The sequence below is a fragment of the Anser anser genome (assembly GCF_964211835.1).
Source record: "Anser anser genome assembly, chromosome: 7".
NCBI lineage: Eukaryota > Metazoa > Chordata > Aves > Anseriformes > Anatidae > Anser > Anser anser.
In genome coordinates, this window is record NC_139727.1 from 20,833,939 (window position 1) to 20,852,285 (window position 18,347).

At 44.1% G+C, this 18,347-nt stretch overlaps 1 protein-coding gene across 18 annotated transcripts in view; it reads right to left on the minus strand.

Annotated features, from left to right (window-relative positions):
* TLL2 (tolloid like 2) overlaps window positions 1–18,347 on the minus strand; it is a 93,241-nt gene that overhangs the window by 30,420 nt on the left and 44,474 nt on the right. For 16 of the 18 annotated variants that reach the window (XM_083844921.1, XM_083844922.1, XM_083844923.1 and 13 more), the window contains 7 exons: window positions 16,767–16,841; window positions 14,086–14,256; window positions 12,307–12,424; window positions 11,774–11,952; window positions 11,378–11,483; window positions 6,036–6,160; window positions 465–580 (listed from right to left, as the gene is read on the minus strand). In XM_083844921.1, coding sequence (XP_083701047.1) covers window positions 465–580; window positions 6,036–6,160; window positions 11,378–11,483; window positions 11,774–11,952; window positions 12,307–12,424; window positions 14,086–14,256; window positions 16,767–16,841 — 890 coding nt within the window. Of the gene's footprint in view, window positions 1–464; window positions 581–6,035; window positions 6,161–11,377; window positions 11,484–11,773; window positions 11,953–12,306; window positions 12,425–14,085; window positions 14,257–16,737; window positions 16,842–18,347 lie in introns of all 18 variants that reach the window. The other 2 variants (XM_083844916.1, XM_083844917.1) reach the window with 1 other exon arrangement.

The following is an 18,347-nucleotide window of genomic DNA, read 5'->3' on the forward strand; positions in this document are numbered from 1 at the left end:
TGACAGGGGCAGACCCCTGCTGTCACTCATAACTCCTCAGCTCCCTGCAGGGCCCCATCTCGCTGATCCATTTTATGTAACTCATCTGACCAGCATTTGGTTTGAAAGGTGACTTTCTCAGCTCTCAATTCAATCGGATATACCAGGTGGCATGCTGAGTAGCTGAGGAAACTGTCCAGGCAGGGTCTAGCTGTGATTTGAGAGAAAGGATCAGAGATCAACTCACAGCCCAGACCTGCAAGGGGGCTCTATTCCAGAATTACCTCTTCTAAGGACCACATATTCCTGGTCCCATCTCTGGGAGGACAACAGCAGTGCTCAGGAGCCTTTCCAGGCTTCATCCCTGCATATCAGGCATGCAGAAATGTGCAGCACAATCTTTTGGTAGCTACTAACAATGTCATCACAGGCAGAAACACACGTGCAGAAGTGCAGAGTACACGTTGTCCTTGCGTGGCACCTACCTTCTCCCCCGGGGTCACCGAGATTCTCCAGACACAGTGGGAATAGGAGGGGTAGCCATTTGGAAAGCCAGGGGCTGAGAAATTCCCTGTTGTATCCTGCAACGTCTCTCCACAAGCTGCAAGAGATGGGAAAAATAACAAAACAGCAAAAGGAGTGACTCTCTGAAGGATATTGGGGTCTAACGCAATGTTTGCAGATGGCTGCTATGTACAGGTTGGTGGCTTGTAGTCTAAGGATTTTCATTCATGGTATTGGCACAAGGTCAGCTACCACCTGAGACCTCACCAAAGGATATGATGTGAAATTTGTCAGGGTTCCTGGGGTAGAAGATAATCAGTAAAAGGACACAGGAGAAACAGCTTTTAAAAAGGCATACTTCTTCTTTCATCTTTACACACAACAGCACTTTCAAGGTTTCAGCCCCACTGAGGAATATCTCATCCACTGATAGAACAAAAAATAATAGCCCACTCCACCTTGCAACCCCAAGATTGCTGCCAGTGAATCTGTTTTCCCTTATTACCTGCTTCTCTGTGAAGTTCACCCTAGTTTACCACTGTTAAGTGTCTTTTAGGTTAAAACATTGTAAAAAAAAGCATGACAAACCCCAGTGACTCCAGACTTCGGCTGTCCAGCATCTACCCTGATGTCACACAGCACAGGATAAAATACGAACACCACAGCTCACTCTGCTCCCCACCTTCCTGTTTTTGTGTCCTGCTGCAGCTGATGAAATGTGGATCCCAGAGTGACTTTCGGGAAGCAAACAGTTTGCATATGTTCCTTTTGGGAACTGCAGCTTCCAATGTGTGGGAAAGCAACAACTATTGTAGTTCCTGTTCTCTGCGCCTGGAGAACTTCACTGGAGCAAGGAATGACCGTGTATATGCCCAGAGCAGCTGACTGCCTAGGTTGCAGAATCACACGTACCAAAGTTCCTATCCCCTTCCTTGAGAATATTCACTAGGCACATGCAAACACCCATTCCAAGGAGCGGGGACCTTAGCTTGCCTACTTTCAGGTTGTTCTTTTAATGTCATAACCCACTGATGTTATAAAGCTCCCCTTGAGCTGCAGCTTGGTTTCCTCAGCGATGGTAAGGAAGTTTCCAAAAATCCCGTGTTAAGAAGCAGTGCTTTAAAAGATCTGACAAGACCGAACATCTGGCTCCCTTTCTCATGGAAATGTCAGGGGATGTTCCTCGGCCTCATGCTATCACACACTTGCTAATTTTTCAGCCATGATCACTATTAGATGGGCGGGTCGGAAGCTGGAGGTGAAAAGAGACCCATCCCATTCAAAAAGTTTAATATCTTCAAAAAGGAGAGAGGGAGTCACGCAGGCCAGAATTTCTTAATTTCCCTGAAGTACTTTGACCCACATTTTGACATGTCAGACTAGATGAACAAAGGGCAGGGACACAAAAGGTTTTTTTTTGTTCAACCAAGCAGCTCCTAGGGTTGCTCTGGAAGGTAAGTCACTACTAGGAACAAGTTGCACATATTTCAAGGCACAGGTCAGTACAGGCTTTGGCAAAGTGATTTCTGTCAGGAAAGCCAAAGGTATTTAAAACTACTAGAAAGAAGCACCACTGAGGAAAACAGGCAGGAAAATACACGCATCTGCCCTATAGTAAGAAGCAAATAAATGAGAGTTCAAAACCTACACCATGCTCCCTCCTCAAGTTTGAGCCCTGAGAACTTCCCTTACCATTATGCAACTACAAAGGAGCATTGCACAGGAAGTTTTAGTTTCAAAGTACCCTGCAGAAATAGCTTATCTCTCCTCAGACTCTCCCAGCATGGTAATGTCATCTCTAATCTTCAGGTGGGCAGAGGTGGGCTGGTGGTAAAAGGTGATGGCCTGCATGCACTGGAGAAGAAATCTGGACAATTATTTTCAGAACAAGCACACTTGTTTCCTTTCCACCTCTTGAAAAGATGCAGCGCCTTGCTGTCTGTGGCATAATCTGTTAGGATATATTTCCAGCTTCCAGGATGCTCCTGGGACTCTTAAGCAGGAAAAACATGATGGCCCAACAGATAAACATCTCAATACTTGGTCTGGAGTGGCCACCAGCTTAGGATTGTTTTAAGAATGCCAACATCTGACAAGGTGTCTTAGTAAACAGGGGATTCCAAGTCCACAACTGACCAAGGTATACACATGCTCATTTTCTCTGCTCAAAAATCTATCTAAACAAAGCTATCCCCATGAAATTATAAAGAAACTAGGAACACACACTATATTATCATAATGATGCAGGATAAAGAAGACTGCTATGCTCAGCTGAGCCACAGTGAAGATTTCTGACAGCCCAGACCTAGTTCTCCTAAGTGTAATTACACAGTAACTGGAAAAAATATGTAATTATGGAGCAGGTACTAACACATCTACTACCAAACGCTATTCTGCTAGAGTCATGACCTAGCTAACTATCTACATGTTGCAGAGGAGGCTCTCCAGACATGCTGGGAGAGGCTGGCCCTTCAGTGCAGAGGAGGGTGATTGCCTGCATGTGCTGGGGGAAGCAGGATACTAACAAGCAACACATATGTAGGTGTGGAGCACAGTCTCTTGCAGAGGACACCAATAAGCATTACAAATGTACTCTGCTTAGTATCAAAGAAGTCAAGAGGTCCAATAAGATTAGTGCTTGGTGCTTCTAGGATCCAAGAAACTGAGCCAAGGTGGTTTTTGCATGTGGTTAAGAGGCTATTGCACACCCAAGCTGCTAGAAAGGAACAGAGGTGAAAACCAAAGCAGAGGAAGTGAATACTTCAAAACTCATTTGTAAATGAAGTAGTTGAGAAGCAGGCACTTACTGTTCACCAGTACATCTTTTTGAAAATTCACAGGGAATTGGATGGGATAACAATGCAGGACCATTCTCAATGTAACGTATAACCATTATATAGATAGCAGAGCCATACAGGCCTGTTTCCTTTAGCACTGGACAAGACAGCAGGACAGGCTGAACAGTGACTATATTCATCAAAGCCTCTACTATGCAGCCATATCAAAACCGGCGTTTACTGCAGTAGAATTCATCTTGCCTTCCAGAAATTCCTTCAGCAAATTTCATCTGGTTCCACCTGGCTTGGCACTAACTTTAACCCAGCAGGTGTAAGCTTCAGGGAATTAAAAGCAATTTAAAACAGCAAAGTTTTAGATGGAAAAGTTAAGACAGCCCAAAATGTAGCAGCCAAAAGTCTAATGAGTTGGAAAGCCATGTCTCTTATAATAGACAACAGTCGTTCTGGCTCATACCAGTGCACGCTTGTAACTCTCCTTCCATCATTCTAGATTTTTTTGGCAGTGGGGATTCAGACAGATACTCTCTTACTAAACAGGAAACCACCTGTCGTTCAACTCCTGGATCACGTGGTTGTGTTTCACCTAGAAGTCCTCAGCTTGACTACTGAACAAAGTTGTGCTTAACCAAAAATCTCAGTCAGATCCTGCTTGAACATACAACCAAGCCCCTTGGTTTTCAACTCCTGAGCTTTGCATTTTGCAGAAGAACATTTTCCAAGCTACAGATTCAAATTGCAGCTGCAGATGTCTGTTTCATTAAAAATACTGCACCCCTTCCCTTCAAATGCAACCTGTGTATAAATTTTGATGTGAAACAAAACAAACAAAACAATAGATATTTGAAGTAAGTTGGTTTAGGAAGCTTAAAGCTCTGATCATTCTGCTGCCAGGTATTTTCTGAACAGAAATAACTCCTCTGCTAAGTTTTGTGGAAAAAACAAGTTTTTACTTTGCAAGTAGAAAACTTGAGACTCAGAAGGGTCCTCTGTTTTAAAAAAGTTGCTTTGCAGCTTTTAGTTTGACTTTAACCTCAGGCCAAAAGCAGATTTTCAGTTTGCCTCAAGAAATCTGAACCTGTAGTCAATGCTTCCAGCTAAGAGACTGAAAACTCTAACTTGATTAAGTCTGACTCAATCAAAAACATGGTGCAAGGCACCCCTATTTATTTAGTTAGTTAGTTAGTTAGTTAGTTAGTTAGTTAGTTAGTTAGTTATTGAGTATTCTAACAACCCAATCCCTGAAGTAAATTGAGGTAATTTTCCTAGAACTTCATCTTCTTCAGCCAAAAGGGGATTTACTTGAAAAAAATATGAATTGTAAAAAGAAAAAAAAAATTGTTAATTAAGATTAGCACACCTAGGAAAGTTACATCCCTCACTATAAACTAAGCAGTGATCCCCAAACATCATGGACCCTGAAGTACTGCTGATCCTCAGAATTTATTCTAGACCCTTATGAACCCATATTCTCTGACCTATACCTAGATACAGAGAAGAGGATTTGCACACCAACTACAGACCATTTTCTGTGGCTTTTCAGCACAGATCAGCGCTAGCCATCACTTAAGATGTGACTCTGTATACCAGTAAAACTACTCTCTCCTTCCCACTTTCTCCCCTCTCCTTGTGATATGCTTATCCTAGGCAGATTAACCTTTTGTTCTGTTTAGCACACACTGATCTGGGGAAAGTTTATGATCAGCTGAAGCCATTCTAAATCAGATCAATATGCTGGCCAGACTCACCCACTCCAATAAACTTCCCAACCATGTTTGCAAAGTCCCTTTTTCCCTCCCTGCATTATTACAAATGTTAGAGTCATTCTGCAAAACTAGGGCAACTCTCTCATTATCTAGTGTCTTCTCATGGATGTTTTGCTACCAGCAGATACTCGGAGCTAGTTAAATTTTCTCCCTCCAAGCATAACACTTTCCATGCTACCTCTGTTCTCAGTTGCTGCAGCCCATGACACAGGTGCCAGACAGAGTGCCATCTTTCCTTGAAGCATCTCTTTACATCCTGAAATTCTACTTGTTCTTAAGTCTGCCAGGATTCTTCTCTGAAATCTGTTTTTCTGTATTAATCTATTCATCTAAAACTGTTGCATAAACTTCTACTAACATCTCCAATTTAAAAGGATTTTTATTCTGTTGGATAAATTTAGTCTCCAAATCATAGCTGTGACACCAATGCTCTTTTTGCCAATCTTTGCAGACTTCAGATAAAGCAGGACTCAGACTATCTGTCTTTAGTAGTCACATACATTTAGATAGGTTCTCTACCAAAGCTCTTCCCAGTCTATCACATCTTCTGCAGCAGAAAGAAGGATGCAACCCTCCCCTCAGCAGTCCAAAGCACCAGCATCCAGTACCTGGCTGTTTCAAAAATCTCTGAGCTGTCTTCCATGTTATTCCCAAAACCTTAGTGCAACACACACCATAACCACTTAGGATTTCACTAAAGCTCTCCCGTGGGACAACACCTATATAAAAAATCAACAGAAGTTCGACAGCAGGTATGCAGAGACTCCAACCTACCAGATACCAAAGCCCTAAAACAGAAATACTGGCAAAGTACTAATAGGAGACACATGTTAGACAAGTTCAGTTCTCCCACAGCTTCAGCTTGAAGCATTTGATGGCCTACATTTCCTGAGTCCTTTCATCAAAGAGATTGTTAACGTGCTCTTGAACTCCCATGCTTTTCAACTTCGTCTACGATAAAGCAGGAGCTCTTCCCACAAGCCATATTTACCTGGGCACTTGTACAACTTCCTCGCCTGAGCAATGTCTCCCTGACTCAGGCGAATACGCTGACCAATAGTTGGCCGGACCCCATTATCATCACGACGGGGAAGGATGGTGTCGAGGAAAACCCCTCTAAAGGGAAGAACAGAGAGACAAAGAGTAGTGAAGTAAGAAAAGTGACATGATGCACAGAAAACCATCCTGGCAGGCCTCCCACTCCATTTCCTTGAGCAAGTATCCCATGCTAACAAGAAAGAGTAATACATATTTTAACAACTGCATGTCTTGAGGTGGCCATCTCCCTATAGCAGATAGCTTCCAAACGTACAGGCAAGTCTGCCAAGCCAGTAAATTCTTTTGATATATCAGAATTGCCACTGTTTGGTGTTTCAGCATAGACACATCCGTTGCCATAAATCAGAAAAGGCAATGAAATGTTCTTGCAGAAGGTTCACGGCACATCTGGCTTAGCAGGAGCACAGATTGGACACTTATGAGCAGAGGGAAGGGCTGTTTGTTCGGTAGCAGATGGGGTTGGACCAGCAGTGGCTGTGGTTGCCACAGACAAGAAACAGATCAAGTGCTCTACCTTTGTTCTGCATGAGTTTCCAGGCTAATAACTCCATTTGTCTCTGCCTTTTTTCCCTTGCTACTATTTCTTCCACATTGTACTTCATACTTGGGAGCTCTCTACTGCACTTCTGATCTCAGTCCAGCAAAGGATTTAAGCTCAAGCCTCACTTCCATCCAAATGCAAAGTCAGTGCATACATACAAGAGCCTGCACACAAGAGAGCATTAGGACTGCACAGCTAATGTGGGAGGGAGGAATCAGAAAATGGAATGCCAGGTTGGTAAAAATTGAAGCTCTAGTAGTCAGGTTGTCCAATTCACAGGAGCCATTTCACCGCATCCCTGAATGTCTGACAGGCCTGACAGTGCCAATGCTAACAGTGAGTTTGAAGCTTCGGCATCAGCTCCGTGACGCAGACTTCTCTTTCTAAAGGAACGGATACTAGTTCATAGAGTCAAATGGAAAAGTCAGGGCAGAAGCAGTAATTTTAGTGCTGCAAGTCCTGATAAAAGAATCTTCAGGTATGGGTTAAGCTTATTCATTGGGCTGCTCAGCTGAGTAAGGACCTCAAGAAGAAATTTCAGATAGTTTTTGCTTTGGCTTAGTTTTAAATAAATACCGCAAGCAGAGCATGCAGATCACAGCTGTCCAAAGCCGTAGTTAGCATTCCTGAACAGAAAATATCATTCGATTAAACATATTTTGTGGGAAAAAATCTTTTGTAAATATTCAATTTGACAGAAGAAATAGAGGGGAAGGAATTTAATCTGCTTAAGAAACTAGAATCAACTCTTGCAAGGAAGAGTGGTGGTTTTTTTTGTTTTGTTTTGTTTTTCCCCAGTGGTAGGAAAATTCCTGATCAGCAATAAAATCAGTGCTTACAAGCTCTGAAGTAAGCCCATCAAATGTTGATTGACAAATTCAGGCTGGCGTTCTACATGCCAGCTGCATGCTTCAGTCTGAATTTATTTATGCATCAAAAATACTCCAATTCCAGAAACAACATGAACACAGAGACAGATCAGTTTGCTCATGGTAGTTTTGCAAGCCTTCTCAGGAGTTCATAAAAGAACTTGGCAATTGGCAGGGACATAGTTCTGTGGCAGTGAAATGCTTTCTGCTGGTTCCCAGGCTCAACCAGTGAAGACTAACAAAGTTTAACAGAGTAACCACCACTTGTGCATGTAAACCTTTGATTCTTTTGGCCATTCCAGCCCACACAACTGCATACACATAGCCTCCAGCCTCCTCCACATAGCATACATCTAGGGTATTGCTCACACAAAGCAAACAACATACAACTTCAAATTACCTTGTGATCCCTTATTACTTGCCAAACACACTTTCTTCCAGACGGATGTACCCTAGGCTGGGGCAGGAAGATTTAAGGTTTCACTTTTTTCCACCAACTGAATTTTGTACTCCCCTCACAAGCATTGCTGAACGTGGCTCCAAACAAGGAGGCAATATTCCTATCATTTCACACTCAAAGAAACTGAGAACAAGAGGGAGCCTTTCTGGCCTAAACCTCATAGGTTCCAGCAGTTCCGTGCTGCCCAACCAACCCCCATTTGGTTAGCAATACTGATGATGTTAAGATGCATGTTTGGTGAGTGTCTCTAAGAGCACTAATACTTTGCTTCACAAATTAATAAACACCAAGCAGATACCATTAAACAGGGCAGTTCAGGCAGTATAACACCAGAACCATTCTTAAATAAGATACCTAACCTCTTCTTCCAGACTGAGGAAGAGAACCAGAATACCATATGCCCCTTTCTCCTGATGTGCAGGCATAGGCAGAGTATGCACTAGTTGCCCAATGCATTGATTAAGTCAAGCACAACCCACCACCACTATCAGCTGAGAATGACAGAGTTTGAGTAGAGATGCTCTCAAGAGTCATTAGGATTCACATAGCACCACAAATGTGTTATGCAAATATCATGATGAAGTTATCAACTAATCTTGAGAAATGCTGATCATTCACTCTCCCATCTGAGGGCAATAGAGACAGGTGTTTTAAACACCACTCGAGGAAGCAGATATTTAACGCAGGTTAAGCACCCAACTTCAGACAGCTACATTTTGTCCCTACTCTGTAGTTACAACCCCATCTGCAGAAGAGAGACAGCATAACCCTACTTCACACAGTAAAAACTGTTGAGGATATAAGTGTGATGTGCACATATCTTACATAGGATTAGGATGGCGTGTTGCAAATACATGAAGAAGATGCCCCTTGCCTTGCAAACAGTGTTACCTGCACCCTGACTCCAACAGAAGCTTCGCAGAAAAGCAGAGCCATGTGCTGTAACTCCAGGACGTGCCACCAGGCCTACTAACAAGAGGCTTACTGAACTAAGGTAATCCACTGTTTGCTTAGGAGTCTGAAGGTTTAAACTTTCTTATTGTTAAACTGCTATTTGTAGAGATCTTGAAAGCAATTATAGAAATTGTTTTATGAGGCAGCAAAATTCAACATAATTTGCTTCCATGTTTGTAAAGAATGCACCAGGAAATAAAAGCTGGGGCCATATTAAGCCACAAGCAACTTTCTGACATAGAACAGACATTGCCAGGGTAAAAACTTGTTACTGCTGTCTTTACAGCCTCTTATGCCATACTCCTATTCTTGCCAGCCACAGATGCAAGTGAGAAGTACGTTTCTCTGAATTGAAAACTAGAAGCAATTCCTGCAGCATTTTTCAAAAGCACCAATGGAAGCCATTTCCACTGCTAGGGTTCATCGTGTCTCAGAGAAACTGTACATTTCTGTCCTAGGCACAAAGTTTAGAATAAAAATGGCCTAGGAATTGCAGCAGTATTTGAACGTGTTAAACACCACATGATTTGTTATCACCAGGAGTTATAAGCAACGAAGTTGTGCTGACTGCTGTGTAAGAGCTGCTTCAAGACAATGAGTCGCAGGTAAAGCTTTAGAGACTCTTGTGCCAGATTATTCGTAATCTTTCATATTCTCCTCATTCACATGTTGTTCTCCATTGGTATGGTGCTCATACTATCTTTTTTCTACATGGACTTTCTATAGTCTGCTGATGTATTAACCTGCTACGGTCCTTCCTTTTGTAAGGTTATGCAGGGCCTCTCATATATAGCTACTAGTCATAATGAACCTTGCTAGAATTTAGTATCTTCATGGGCTCTATGCCTTTGTTAGTTGCAGTTGTCTAATACCTGCAAAATTCAGTAAGGTGGGAAGGGGACATGCACACACTCACAAATCTGTATCCGTGCTCATTGGTCAAAGCAAGCGTCATTCCCCCAGGTCAGCAGATCTCAAGACAGGCTTTGGTAAAGTAAAAGCCTGTTCCCAGCACTGCCTATTTACCCTGAAAGCACAATCAGCCCACAGATCCACTTAGTGCTCAGTTCAATTACTGCACAAAGATTGGTACTGGGGTGAGGGTGGGTCACAGAGACAAAAGACTTAAAGAAAACAGACTTAAAAATCCTATTAAGCACCAATTTAAATTTAGAAGGACTCTTGCCATTTTTATCCCTTTTTGGCCCAGCAGTGTTCTGAAGGACCCTGGTTTTCAAGAGAGACAGACTCAAAGGTATCCACAATATAAATGGCAGTAATAACTTAATCCTGCTTTTGTGCAAGACAATTCCAACCATTTAGAGTCCAGCGAATGCTGGAAGGAGCTAGCAGATGCCTCAAGGGAAGAAAAATTGTTTGCTTTGGGTATCTGATCCAAAGAAACCTCTAAAGGCTGCAAAGCACCCTTGCTCAGCCACCATCTCCTCCTGCCAGAACAAGCAACACTTTAGCAAGTTTGATAATTTTCCCCTGCTTGATACAAAGTTTCAGAAACAAAAGCACAAAACAATAGACTCAGTACTCCCATACAGCTGGCAAATAAAATAAAAAAGCCCCAAAGACATATTTAATTTCAGCAATAAAAAAGCTCTTGAGAGTGTGAATATTTGGGCTCTACCTCTCATCCCCTTTACTTGGGGTATATCGTGAAGGAAAGCTCCTATTGTATTTATGGAAAAACCTTCAAAATGTAGCAAAATGGAGCTGGTCATCCAGTAGCTCTCATTCCAAATCCAGGACATTAATAAGTATACTAATTTCACCTCACCACACCTTCCTAGTAGAGCTCTCTGCTCAGAAAATGGGCTGCATCTGGAGGGACAAGATGGGAGTTAAGGGCAAGTAACACCCCACAGAGAAATCGGCCAATTAGCTGGGTCAGGAACGGGACTGGAAAGTACTCCATGAGGAACCCAATCACACAGAATTACAAAGTTGCAAGGCTATGATCTAGAACACATACACAAATGGTTAAAAAATACCCCAGCAGTTAAAAATCATGACCTACAGTTTCAAGTCTTTGGCAAAGTTGCTGGGGTCTCAGAAGGCAATACTGTAACTCAAAAGCAAGAGCTGCACAACCATGAGATTCAAAGTTGATTTTAGCATTATCTCCTTGCAGGTGGACAGATACACACACATACATGCTGGCTGGGAAGGCTGCAAAACATGCTAACACAGCTTTGGAAAGTCTCTCGGATTACTACTACCAGGTGAATACAGTAGGCAGGGAAAAAAAAGTAGTCCACAATAACTCTCTTCACATACCTTGCTTTTTCAAATGTTTTCCAAGCTTTGTAGTGCATCAGAGCTCACAGCCACATATCTCTGCAATAAACCACTGGTCTCCTTCTAGGCTCCAGGTATTCCACACAGCCAATGATGACTGCTAAAAATAGTACTAAGGACAGGTCGTCTATGATTCTCACCTGGAGAACGTGTTCCTAGCATAGTGCATGATGCTGTCAAAGTCGTAAGTCTCTCCCAGCGAGTTCACTTCCCCAGCTTCCATCTTTAAAAAGTTGTACTCCTGACCTGTGTTGTCATACAAAGTGAAAAAAAAAATCACTTAAAAAGTTAAAAAAAATCCTTCCCGGTCTGAGAGTCTAGAATTAAAGAAATATCCTCCTACATTCCAACAATTCCAGCTGGACATCCAAAACTTCTATTTGTTCAACTATTTTGGCCCTTATTCTAGACAAGGACTAGCAATATTTTTTCTTCATCCCAGCTCACAGACCACTAGGGTTTTGCATAAGCCCAGCAAGGAAGAAGATTTCCACCCACCCGAAAGCAAAGCAGAATAACCAGAAGTGCCATTTTACCTTGCTGTATGTTCTCCCTGATGATTGTGACATGCTGGTCTCTGTCAGGCCGTGTGTGCTCATGCCAGAAACCTACCACATGACCCAGCTCATGAGCCACAATCCCAAATTTGTCACAGTTCTTTCCAATGGATATGGCCTGAGGGCCCCCCCCTCGGCGGCCCACATATGAGCAGCATCTGGAAAAGAAAACCCACAAATCCATGCAGGTCATCATTGAATTGGGAAAGTCTGAGACAGGGACAGGCCAGCAGTTTCATACACTAAATGTACTTCAGTGTGCAAGTGTGTATATATATATATACACATATATATATGTATGCATGAACACAGTTGTATATGTATGTGTATCTAGAAAGAAATAACTGCATGTCTGTAAAAATGCATACATACACCTTAAATGTTATCCTAGGAAAAGAATCCAGAAAGGACAGATTCCCCCCGTATTTATTCTGACCAGAGATAGACTTACAAAGCCATATAATGAAAGGCACGTTTGCAGCATAGCTTCAGGAAATGTACGTATCGCTTACCCACATGTTCTGTATGTGAACACAATGAAACTCTCTTCATCTGTTCTCTCCACAAATGTCACACAAGTGTGCTTCTCCCAGTGTCTCATAGCTTGCTTAAAGATAGCTCTTTGGGTTCCTGAAAAAGAAATCCAAGAGTAGCAAACAGTCAAGGCCTGGCTTTCAAGAAAATTTCTAATGGACATTATAGGAATAGGGGTACAGTCAACCTTTCCAATAGTCAATCCTATACCTGTAGACACCTACAGGAATCTGGAACCCTATTCCTACTTCTGCACTTACTGTATCATACTTTTCTCTCTTCCTGAGCTTGATGAATTAATGGCTCTAATTAAACGGGCCACAAACTTGATTAAATACATCGATGTTTCTGCATAAAAGAAATGTCACCTCATTGGTAAAGGTCACTCTGGCACAGCTGCTGAGTATTCTGCCTGTGCACCAGCTACTCAGTGGCATGCTGCAACATAAAATCACCACGCACAACTTTCAAGGCCCAGGAATCTCACATCACTGCTACACATGCTCCACAAAACTGAGGCAAAACTACTGCCAGAAAATTTATCTTTAAAATCAGAAGCAAAAGCTGTATCGTAGCTAGAGGCAGAGTGGTCTGAGGGCTGTGTAAGAAGGCACAGAGATACACTGCTGGTCTGTGCTTGAACTCAGGGACAAATCAGGAGTTGAACAGGAAAACACCTGCAAGAAGGGTATTATGCCTGGCTCACACTAGCAAGAAGACAGGCGACAGCACTTTGCATCCCAGGGAGCAGGATACCTGCAGTAGTCACTCAGCTGCATCCAGAACAGTCACACAGCCAGAAAGTGACGCCCCAGAGCAGTACGTGGCTCCAGGAGGCCTCACTACAGTACTGCCTTTCCAGCATAGCCTCTGGGATACACAGGGCTACAGAGTAAGCTGCCACTCTCAAGAAAGACTAAAAAGTGGAAAAAGGCCAGAAGTACATAAAAAAGCACAAGGAATGCAGAGACGAGTTCCAGAGGGGACACTTATCTGAGACAAAACACCAAGCTGAATGTAAGAGAGGATTGCACTATTGTGAGAGCTGCTTCTTACACAGTCACCCAAATGGAAGGATGGTGTCACATCCTCTGGATGGTTAGGGCAGTGGGACACACGCAAAATAGAGAAGACTCTCTTGTCAGACTCTGAAGGATGTGGACGTGTGTTCTCTGACAAATTTGTAGGACACCCGTAGCTAGTAAGCTACTCAATATCCTGCTAGGTTGCACGAGCCCCTCCTCTTGCATGAGGTGAACAGACCCTTCCATTAGGGCTTCACAGACTCCTGGCAGCAGCTTGGGTGCCAGCATGAGGCACGGTCTTTGTGAATTTGTTAAGGAGGTCTTGAGGATTACCCCTAATTGGCAAGGGGAGCAGCACTGGGGAGGTAATCCCACACTGTACAGGAGTGGTTCCCAAACTGCCCTGCTCTTCCAACTGCAGAGAGGGTCCCTTTCTGGAAACACAGGGTGTAACTGCAGTTCACAGATGCTGGTCCCTGAAGCAATCGAGAAAAGTAACCCAGTCACCCAATTATTTCTTGGACTCCAAGAGAAGAACCATCTCTCCGCACACTTCCATCTCAGGCTTCCACAGCGCACAGTTCCTTGTGCAACCACATGCTTACCACCCTGCCTTAGGAAAAATGTTCCCCAAAATCCGAGCCATTTGTGGGAAAACTGCTCCCAAGATCTCCCACACATTTTGTAACTCTCACCCCTGAGCAAACAGGGAGCAATATTTTCACTACTGACCTGTGAAATTTCCTCCGATCACGTAGGGGATGACTCCCCCTGGCCAAATCCTCTCAGCCCTGGATGTGGTTGCCCTGCGCACTCTGGGAGAGGGTTGTGTATCCATCCCTGACTCATCTTTATATTCTTTCTTCTTCGGTCTCCTCGCAAGTGTTGTGTTCTGCCTGCCGTCTGCAAGACAGAGTGGCAACACCATTTAAATCCTCTTTAGTTCCACGTGCAGCCCTCAGGTAATACCCTGGAGCTTCAGAAAAAGAAAAACAGAAAAGGCAAGATGTTAAACCAAACCAGAAGCCATAGGCAGATTTGCCAGTGATTTATTTGGGACTTGGAGACAGTTAATCCATGGAAACCTGGCCCTTCTTGTCATGGACCCCCACTATGCATTATAACAAACCTATTCTCCCAGAAAGGGGTAAAGGGACAACCCTGCTGTCTCTAGCTACCCACTCTGTCAAACAGCAGCACTCTCTCAATATAGGAAACATATACAGATCAGACAGACAATCACTGCTGGAGGAGGGATGTTCAAGGTGGAAAAGTTGATGCATTCTATACTTAGTACAAATCTCCTTGCTGAACCTCTTCGTTTTAATGAAAAGGAGCAATAATGTGAGAAGAAAAACTGAACGGGTATCTCATTTCTTGCTCTCAAGCGGCAACTCTGCTGACAGTGGCTCCTTGGTGCTGGCAGGCCTTTTTAAAGCTCCAAGAGGAGAGATCTAAGCTCCAGCTGTGGTCTTGTGATTCGTATGGAAATCATCAAGACTGGCTACAGCTTTGCTTCTCCAGTCAGGGCCATGGGCTGCTGGGTTGTGAAAAAACACCAGCCCCGCTGAGCCCTTCCGCCTGGGATTAGAGCGGCTGCTGAGAGTGTCTTCTCCTATTCATCCCTCCAGCGGAAACACGGAAACATGGGTAAAGCAAACCACTATTGTCAAGGCTGAAGGGATCAAAACAATTGGAAGGAAATTAAGGCAGCGCAGAGGAATGGAAGGAATGAACTTCAAACTCTTCCTCCTGCTTCATCAGGCCCTGCCCTTCCTGACAGAGGCCTTGCTCTCAGCTGTAGGACAAAGCTGGAAATTTGCCTTTTGTTCCGTTTAACTCTGGAGCACCTCCGCAGCATGCTGGCTGCACCAGCCACTTCAGAAGTTGTCCCATCCTCAAACCAGCTGCTGGACCCTGCAAGGCAGATGCTCCACTGTTGCAGGGTTCCCACAATGAAATAAGAACTGCCCTCCCCTTGTTTGCATACATCTATCCCACAAAGGTACTGCTGGGGCATTAGAAGGGCACAGCTGCCCTGTGAAACTCACTCAGGGCTCTCTCAGACTCTTGGCTAGCAGAGGCAGCTCAGGTTCATTCTGACAGCAGCACCAGCCAACCTCTAAGGCGAAACAGCGAGGTAGAAGCAACCAACACAGCTTTGCAAGCAGAAGCATCTTCCTCAAGTGCTCTTGCCCACTGCTTCACTACCTTAGGCCTGCCAGCAGTTTAGGAGACGTGAGCAGCCCTGACATGGGAATATAGTACTGGGCTATGAACATAGCACTCATGAATGGGACATGCCCTCCACAGACTGACCTGCTGTGTGGTCTCTCTGCTTCAGTGCTTCTGTCTACAAGGGGGAAACACCAGTCCCTCCTGCACACAGTGGTCACAAACATCTTGTACAGAGCACGGCAACCCTGTGGGAATACCTGTAATATTGCAGGTTTGGACTGATCCTGTAAGCAATACCTTCCCTACAAGAGTAGGGAAAAAACAGCTGCTAAACTTTGCCTGAGTGATCTCCCAGCTTCAGGGGAACACAAGCTTAAATGAGTTTAGTTGAAACATCCCAAAAGCAAGAAGCAGCCAGCCAGCATTACACACTCTGCTTTGGAGTCAAATTGTTTTGCTGCCCAGTAACACTTGTGGCCACCTATATGCATTGGGTATGGCTGGGATGGAGTTAACTTTCTTAATAGCAGCCCATATGGTGCTGCTATGGATTTGTGGCTATAACGGTGCTGATAACACAACAATGTCCTGGCTATTGCTGAACAGTGCTTGCACTGTGTCAAGGATTTCTTCTTCTCACTCCGCTGAGCCCTCTCCACCCAAGTGAGCAGGCAAGGTGTAGGGAAGAAGCTGGGAGAAGATGCAGCTGGGACAGCTGACTCAAATTAGTCTAAAGAATATTCCATACCATCTGACACCATGCTCAGCAATAAAACTGCAGGGTTTTGTATTCCAAGGTAGCCATTGCTCAGAAACTGGCTGGGCATTACTCTGCTTGTGGGAGGGGGTGCGGAGTGCTTTTACATCACTTGTTTGTTTGTTGTTGTTTTGTGTTTTTTTCCCACCCCTTTCCTTCGCTTCTTAAACTGTCTCAATCTTAACCAATGAGTTTTCTTGCTTTTGCTCTTCCTGTTCTCTCCCCCATACAACTGGGGGAGAGGGAATTGAGTGAGCTCAAGTGTGGATGCCTGGGTCAACCCACCACACCATGAAAGGCAAACCTGCCCTTGCAGAGAGTCCACCAACACCAACAAATGCAACAATGCAGATGCCTTGGAAGGGCTGGTCTCCCAGGCATCGAGTCACACACCTATACACAGGACAAAGCTTTGTTTTACAGAGGATAAAATAGTAAACAAAAGATACCCAAAGGTCTGGGTGGGGTACCACATTACCCTTTTTAACTGCTTTGTTACTATCGGTTGAAGTGGCATTCTCGCTTGGCGCAACAGACTGTTCTCCAAGGCCTCCTGAAAAAGAAAAAGAGCAGAGACATCTGGTGAGTACACTGTCAGAACTCTGACATAGGAATGACAACCGCTGTCAGTGAGGCCATTTGTATGTCTGCCGGCCACAGAAAATGGCTGCTTCACCTGTACAGGGAGCAGGAACTAAAGGCCTGAAAATGCTGGGCTCTTTTCCTGGATTTCTTCCCAGGCTACAATGGTACCTTTCAACTCATAATCACCCTGTGCCTCAGTTTCCCCATATACTGAAAAGGCAAAAAGTCTCTTCTAGGGAAGTCTTTCCGTTCTGCAACAAGTCCAACTTGGGAACACCACAGAAGCCAAAGAGCAGCTATATGCAGCACAGAAGCCTGGGCAGCAAGCCACTGAAGTCACAGAAACAACATGGAAAATCAACCCAGCATCTCTTTGGCAGGAAAGCTCTCCACGTTACTGTAGTAGGAAAAAAAACTCAAAAATCGTACCTATGGTCAAAGAGCACAACACATGAGACAACAAGATCTATAACACAAATAAAATGTGCTTTGGGACTACGTCCACTGCCTTAAGCAGTGCCTCTAACACCATCACTGTTGTCTCCCTCCCTCCTTCCCCATCCTGGTATCATGGGTCCCTTGTGAGGAGAAGGGATGCTGACTGGGCTGATCTCTGCAGAAATATCAGCAAGAGCAAGCTTCTGTAGTCTTGGTGGCAAGGTGAAGCAGGAAGACCATGATCAACCATCAGATGCAGCAAGGGAGATACTGTTACTCATACAGCACTGCGGCATGCAGTGTAGATGCTTCAAGAGAGATGTCCCACTTTCAAGAGAGCTGGAAATGTTCCAGCCCATGAAACAATCTAGCTTTGCCAGCTGGAAGACACTCCTTTTGCTCTGGAGCTGGCTTCTTGCAAAACCTCCTCCAGCCCCTCCAAGTAGGCAAGGACACAGGGAAAGGTACATCCCTGACACCTGGGAAGAAGGCTGAGAGGATGGTATCAGATTCTACCCCCTCCAATATTATATTATAAGAACTAATTAGCATACCAGGAAAGGCATGATTGGAAGAGAGTAATAAAATGAACCAGAGGAAAATAAAATACCCAGACTCTCAGCTGACTATAGGTTAAAGCTTCCTGGTCCAAGAGACGCACTAAATCAGGGAATTGTCTCCCAAAGGAAGTGCCATAATTTAACAGAGCTTGACTGGACAAAAGCCACTAGATGTGTGAACAGGAACAAGCCTGATTCAGCAAGATGGATTGCTCTGAACTCTATCACTCTTTTCCAGCCCCAATGTCCCATCCTAAGATTTCCCTTTGTTTTCTTTCATACGCAGTCCTTGTCACTTCCTTCAGCCCAAGCTCAACAAAAGTTCCTCTTCTTAGTTAAATTTTACATCCCCAGGACTTTTCACCCTCCCAAAGTACGCTATTCTTCACACAATGTCCCACTGCATTTAAAGGAAACCCCAGCCAGCCATTTACCACCAGAATTATTAACGTATGTGGGTTTTGCTGAAGCAAAGG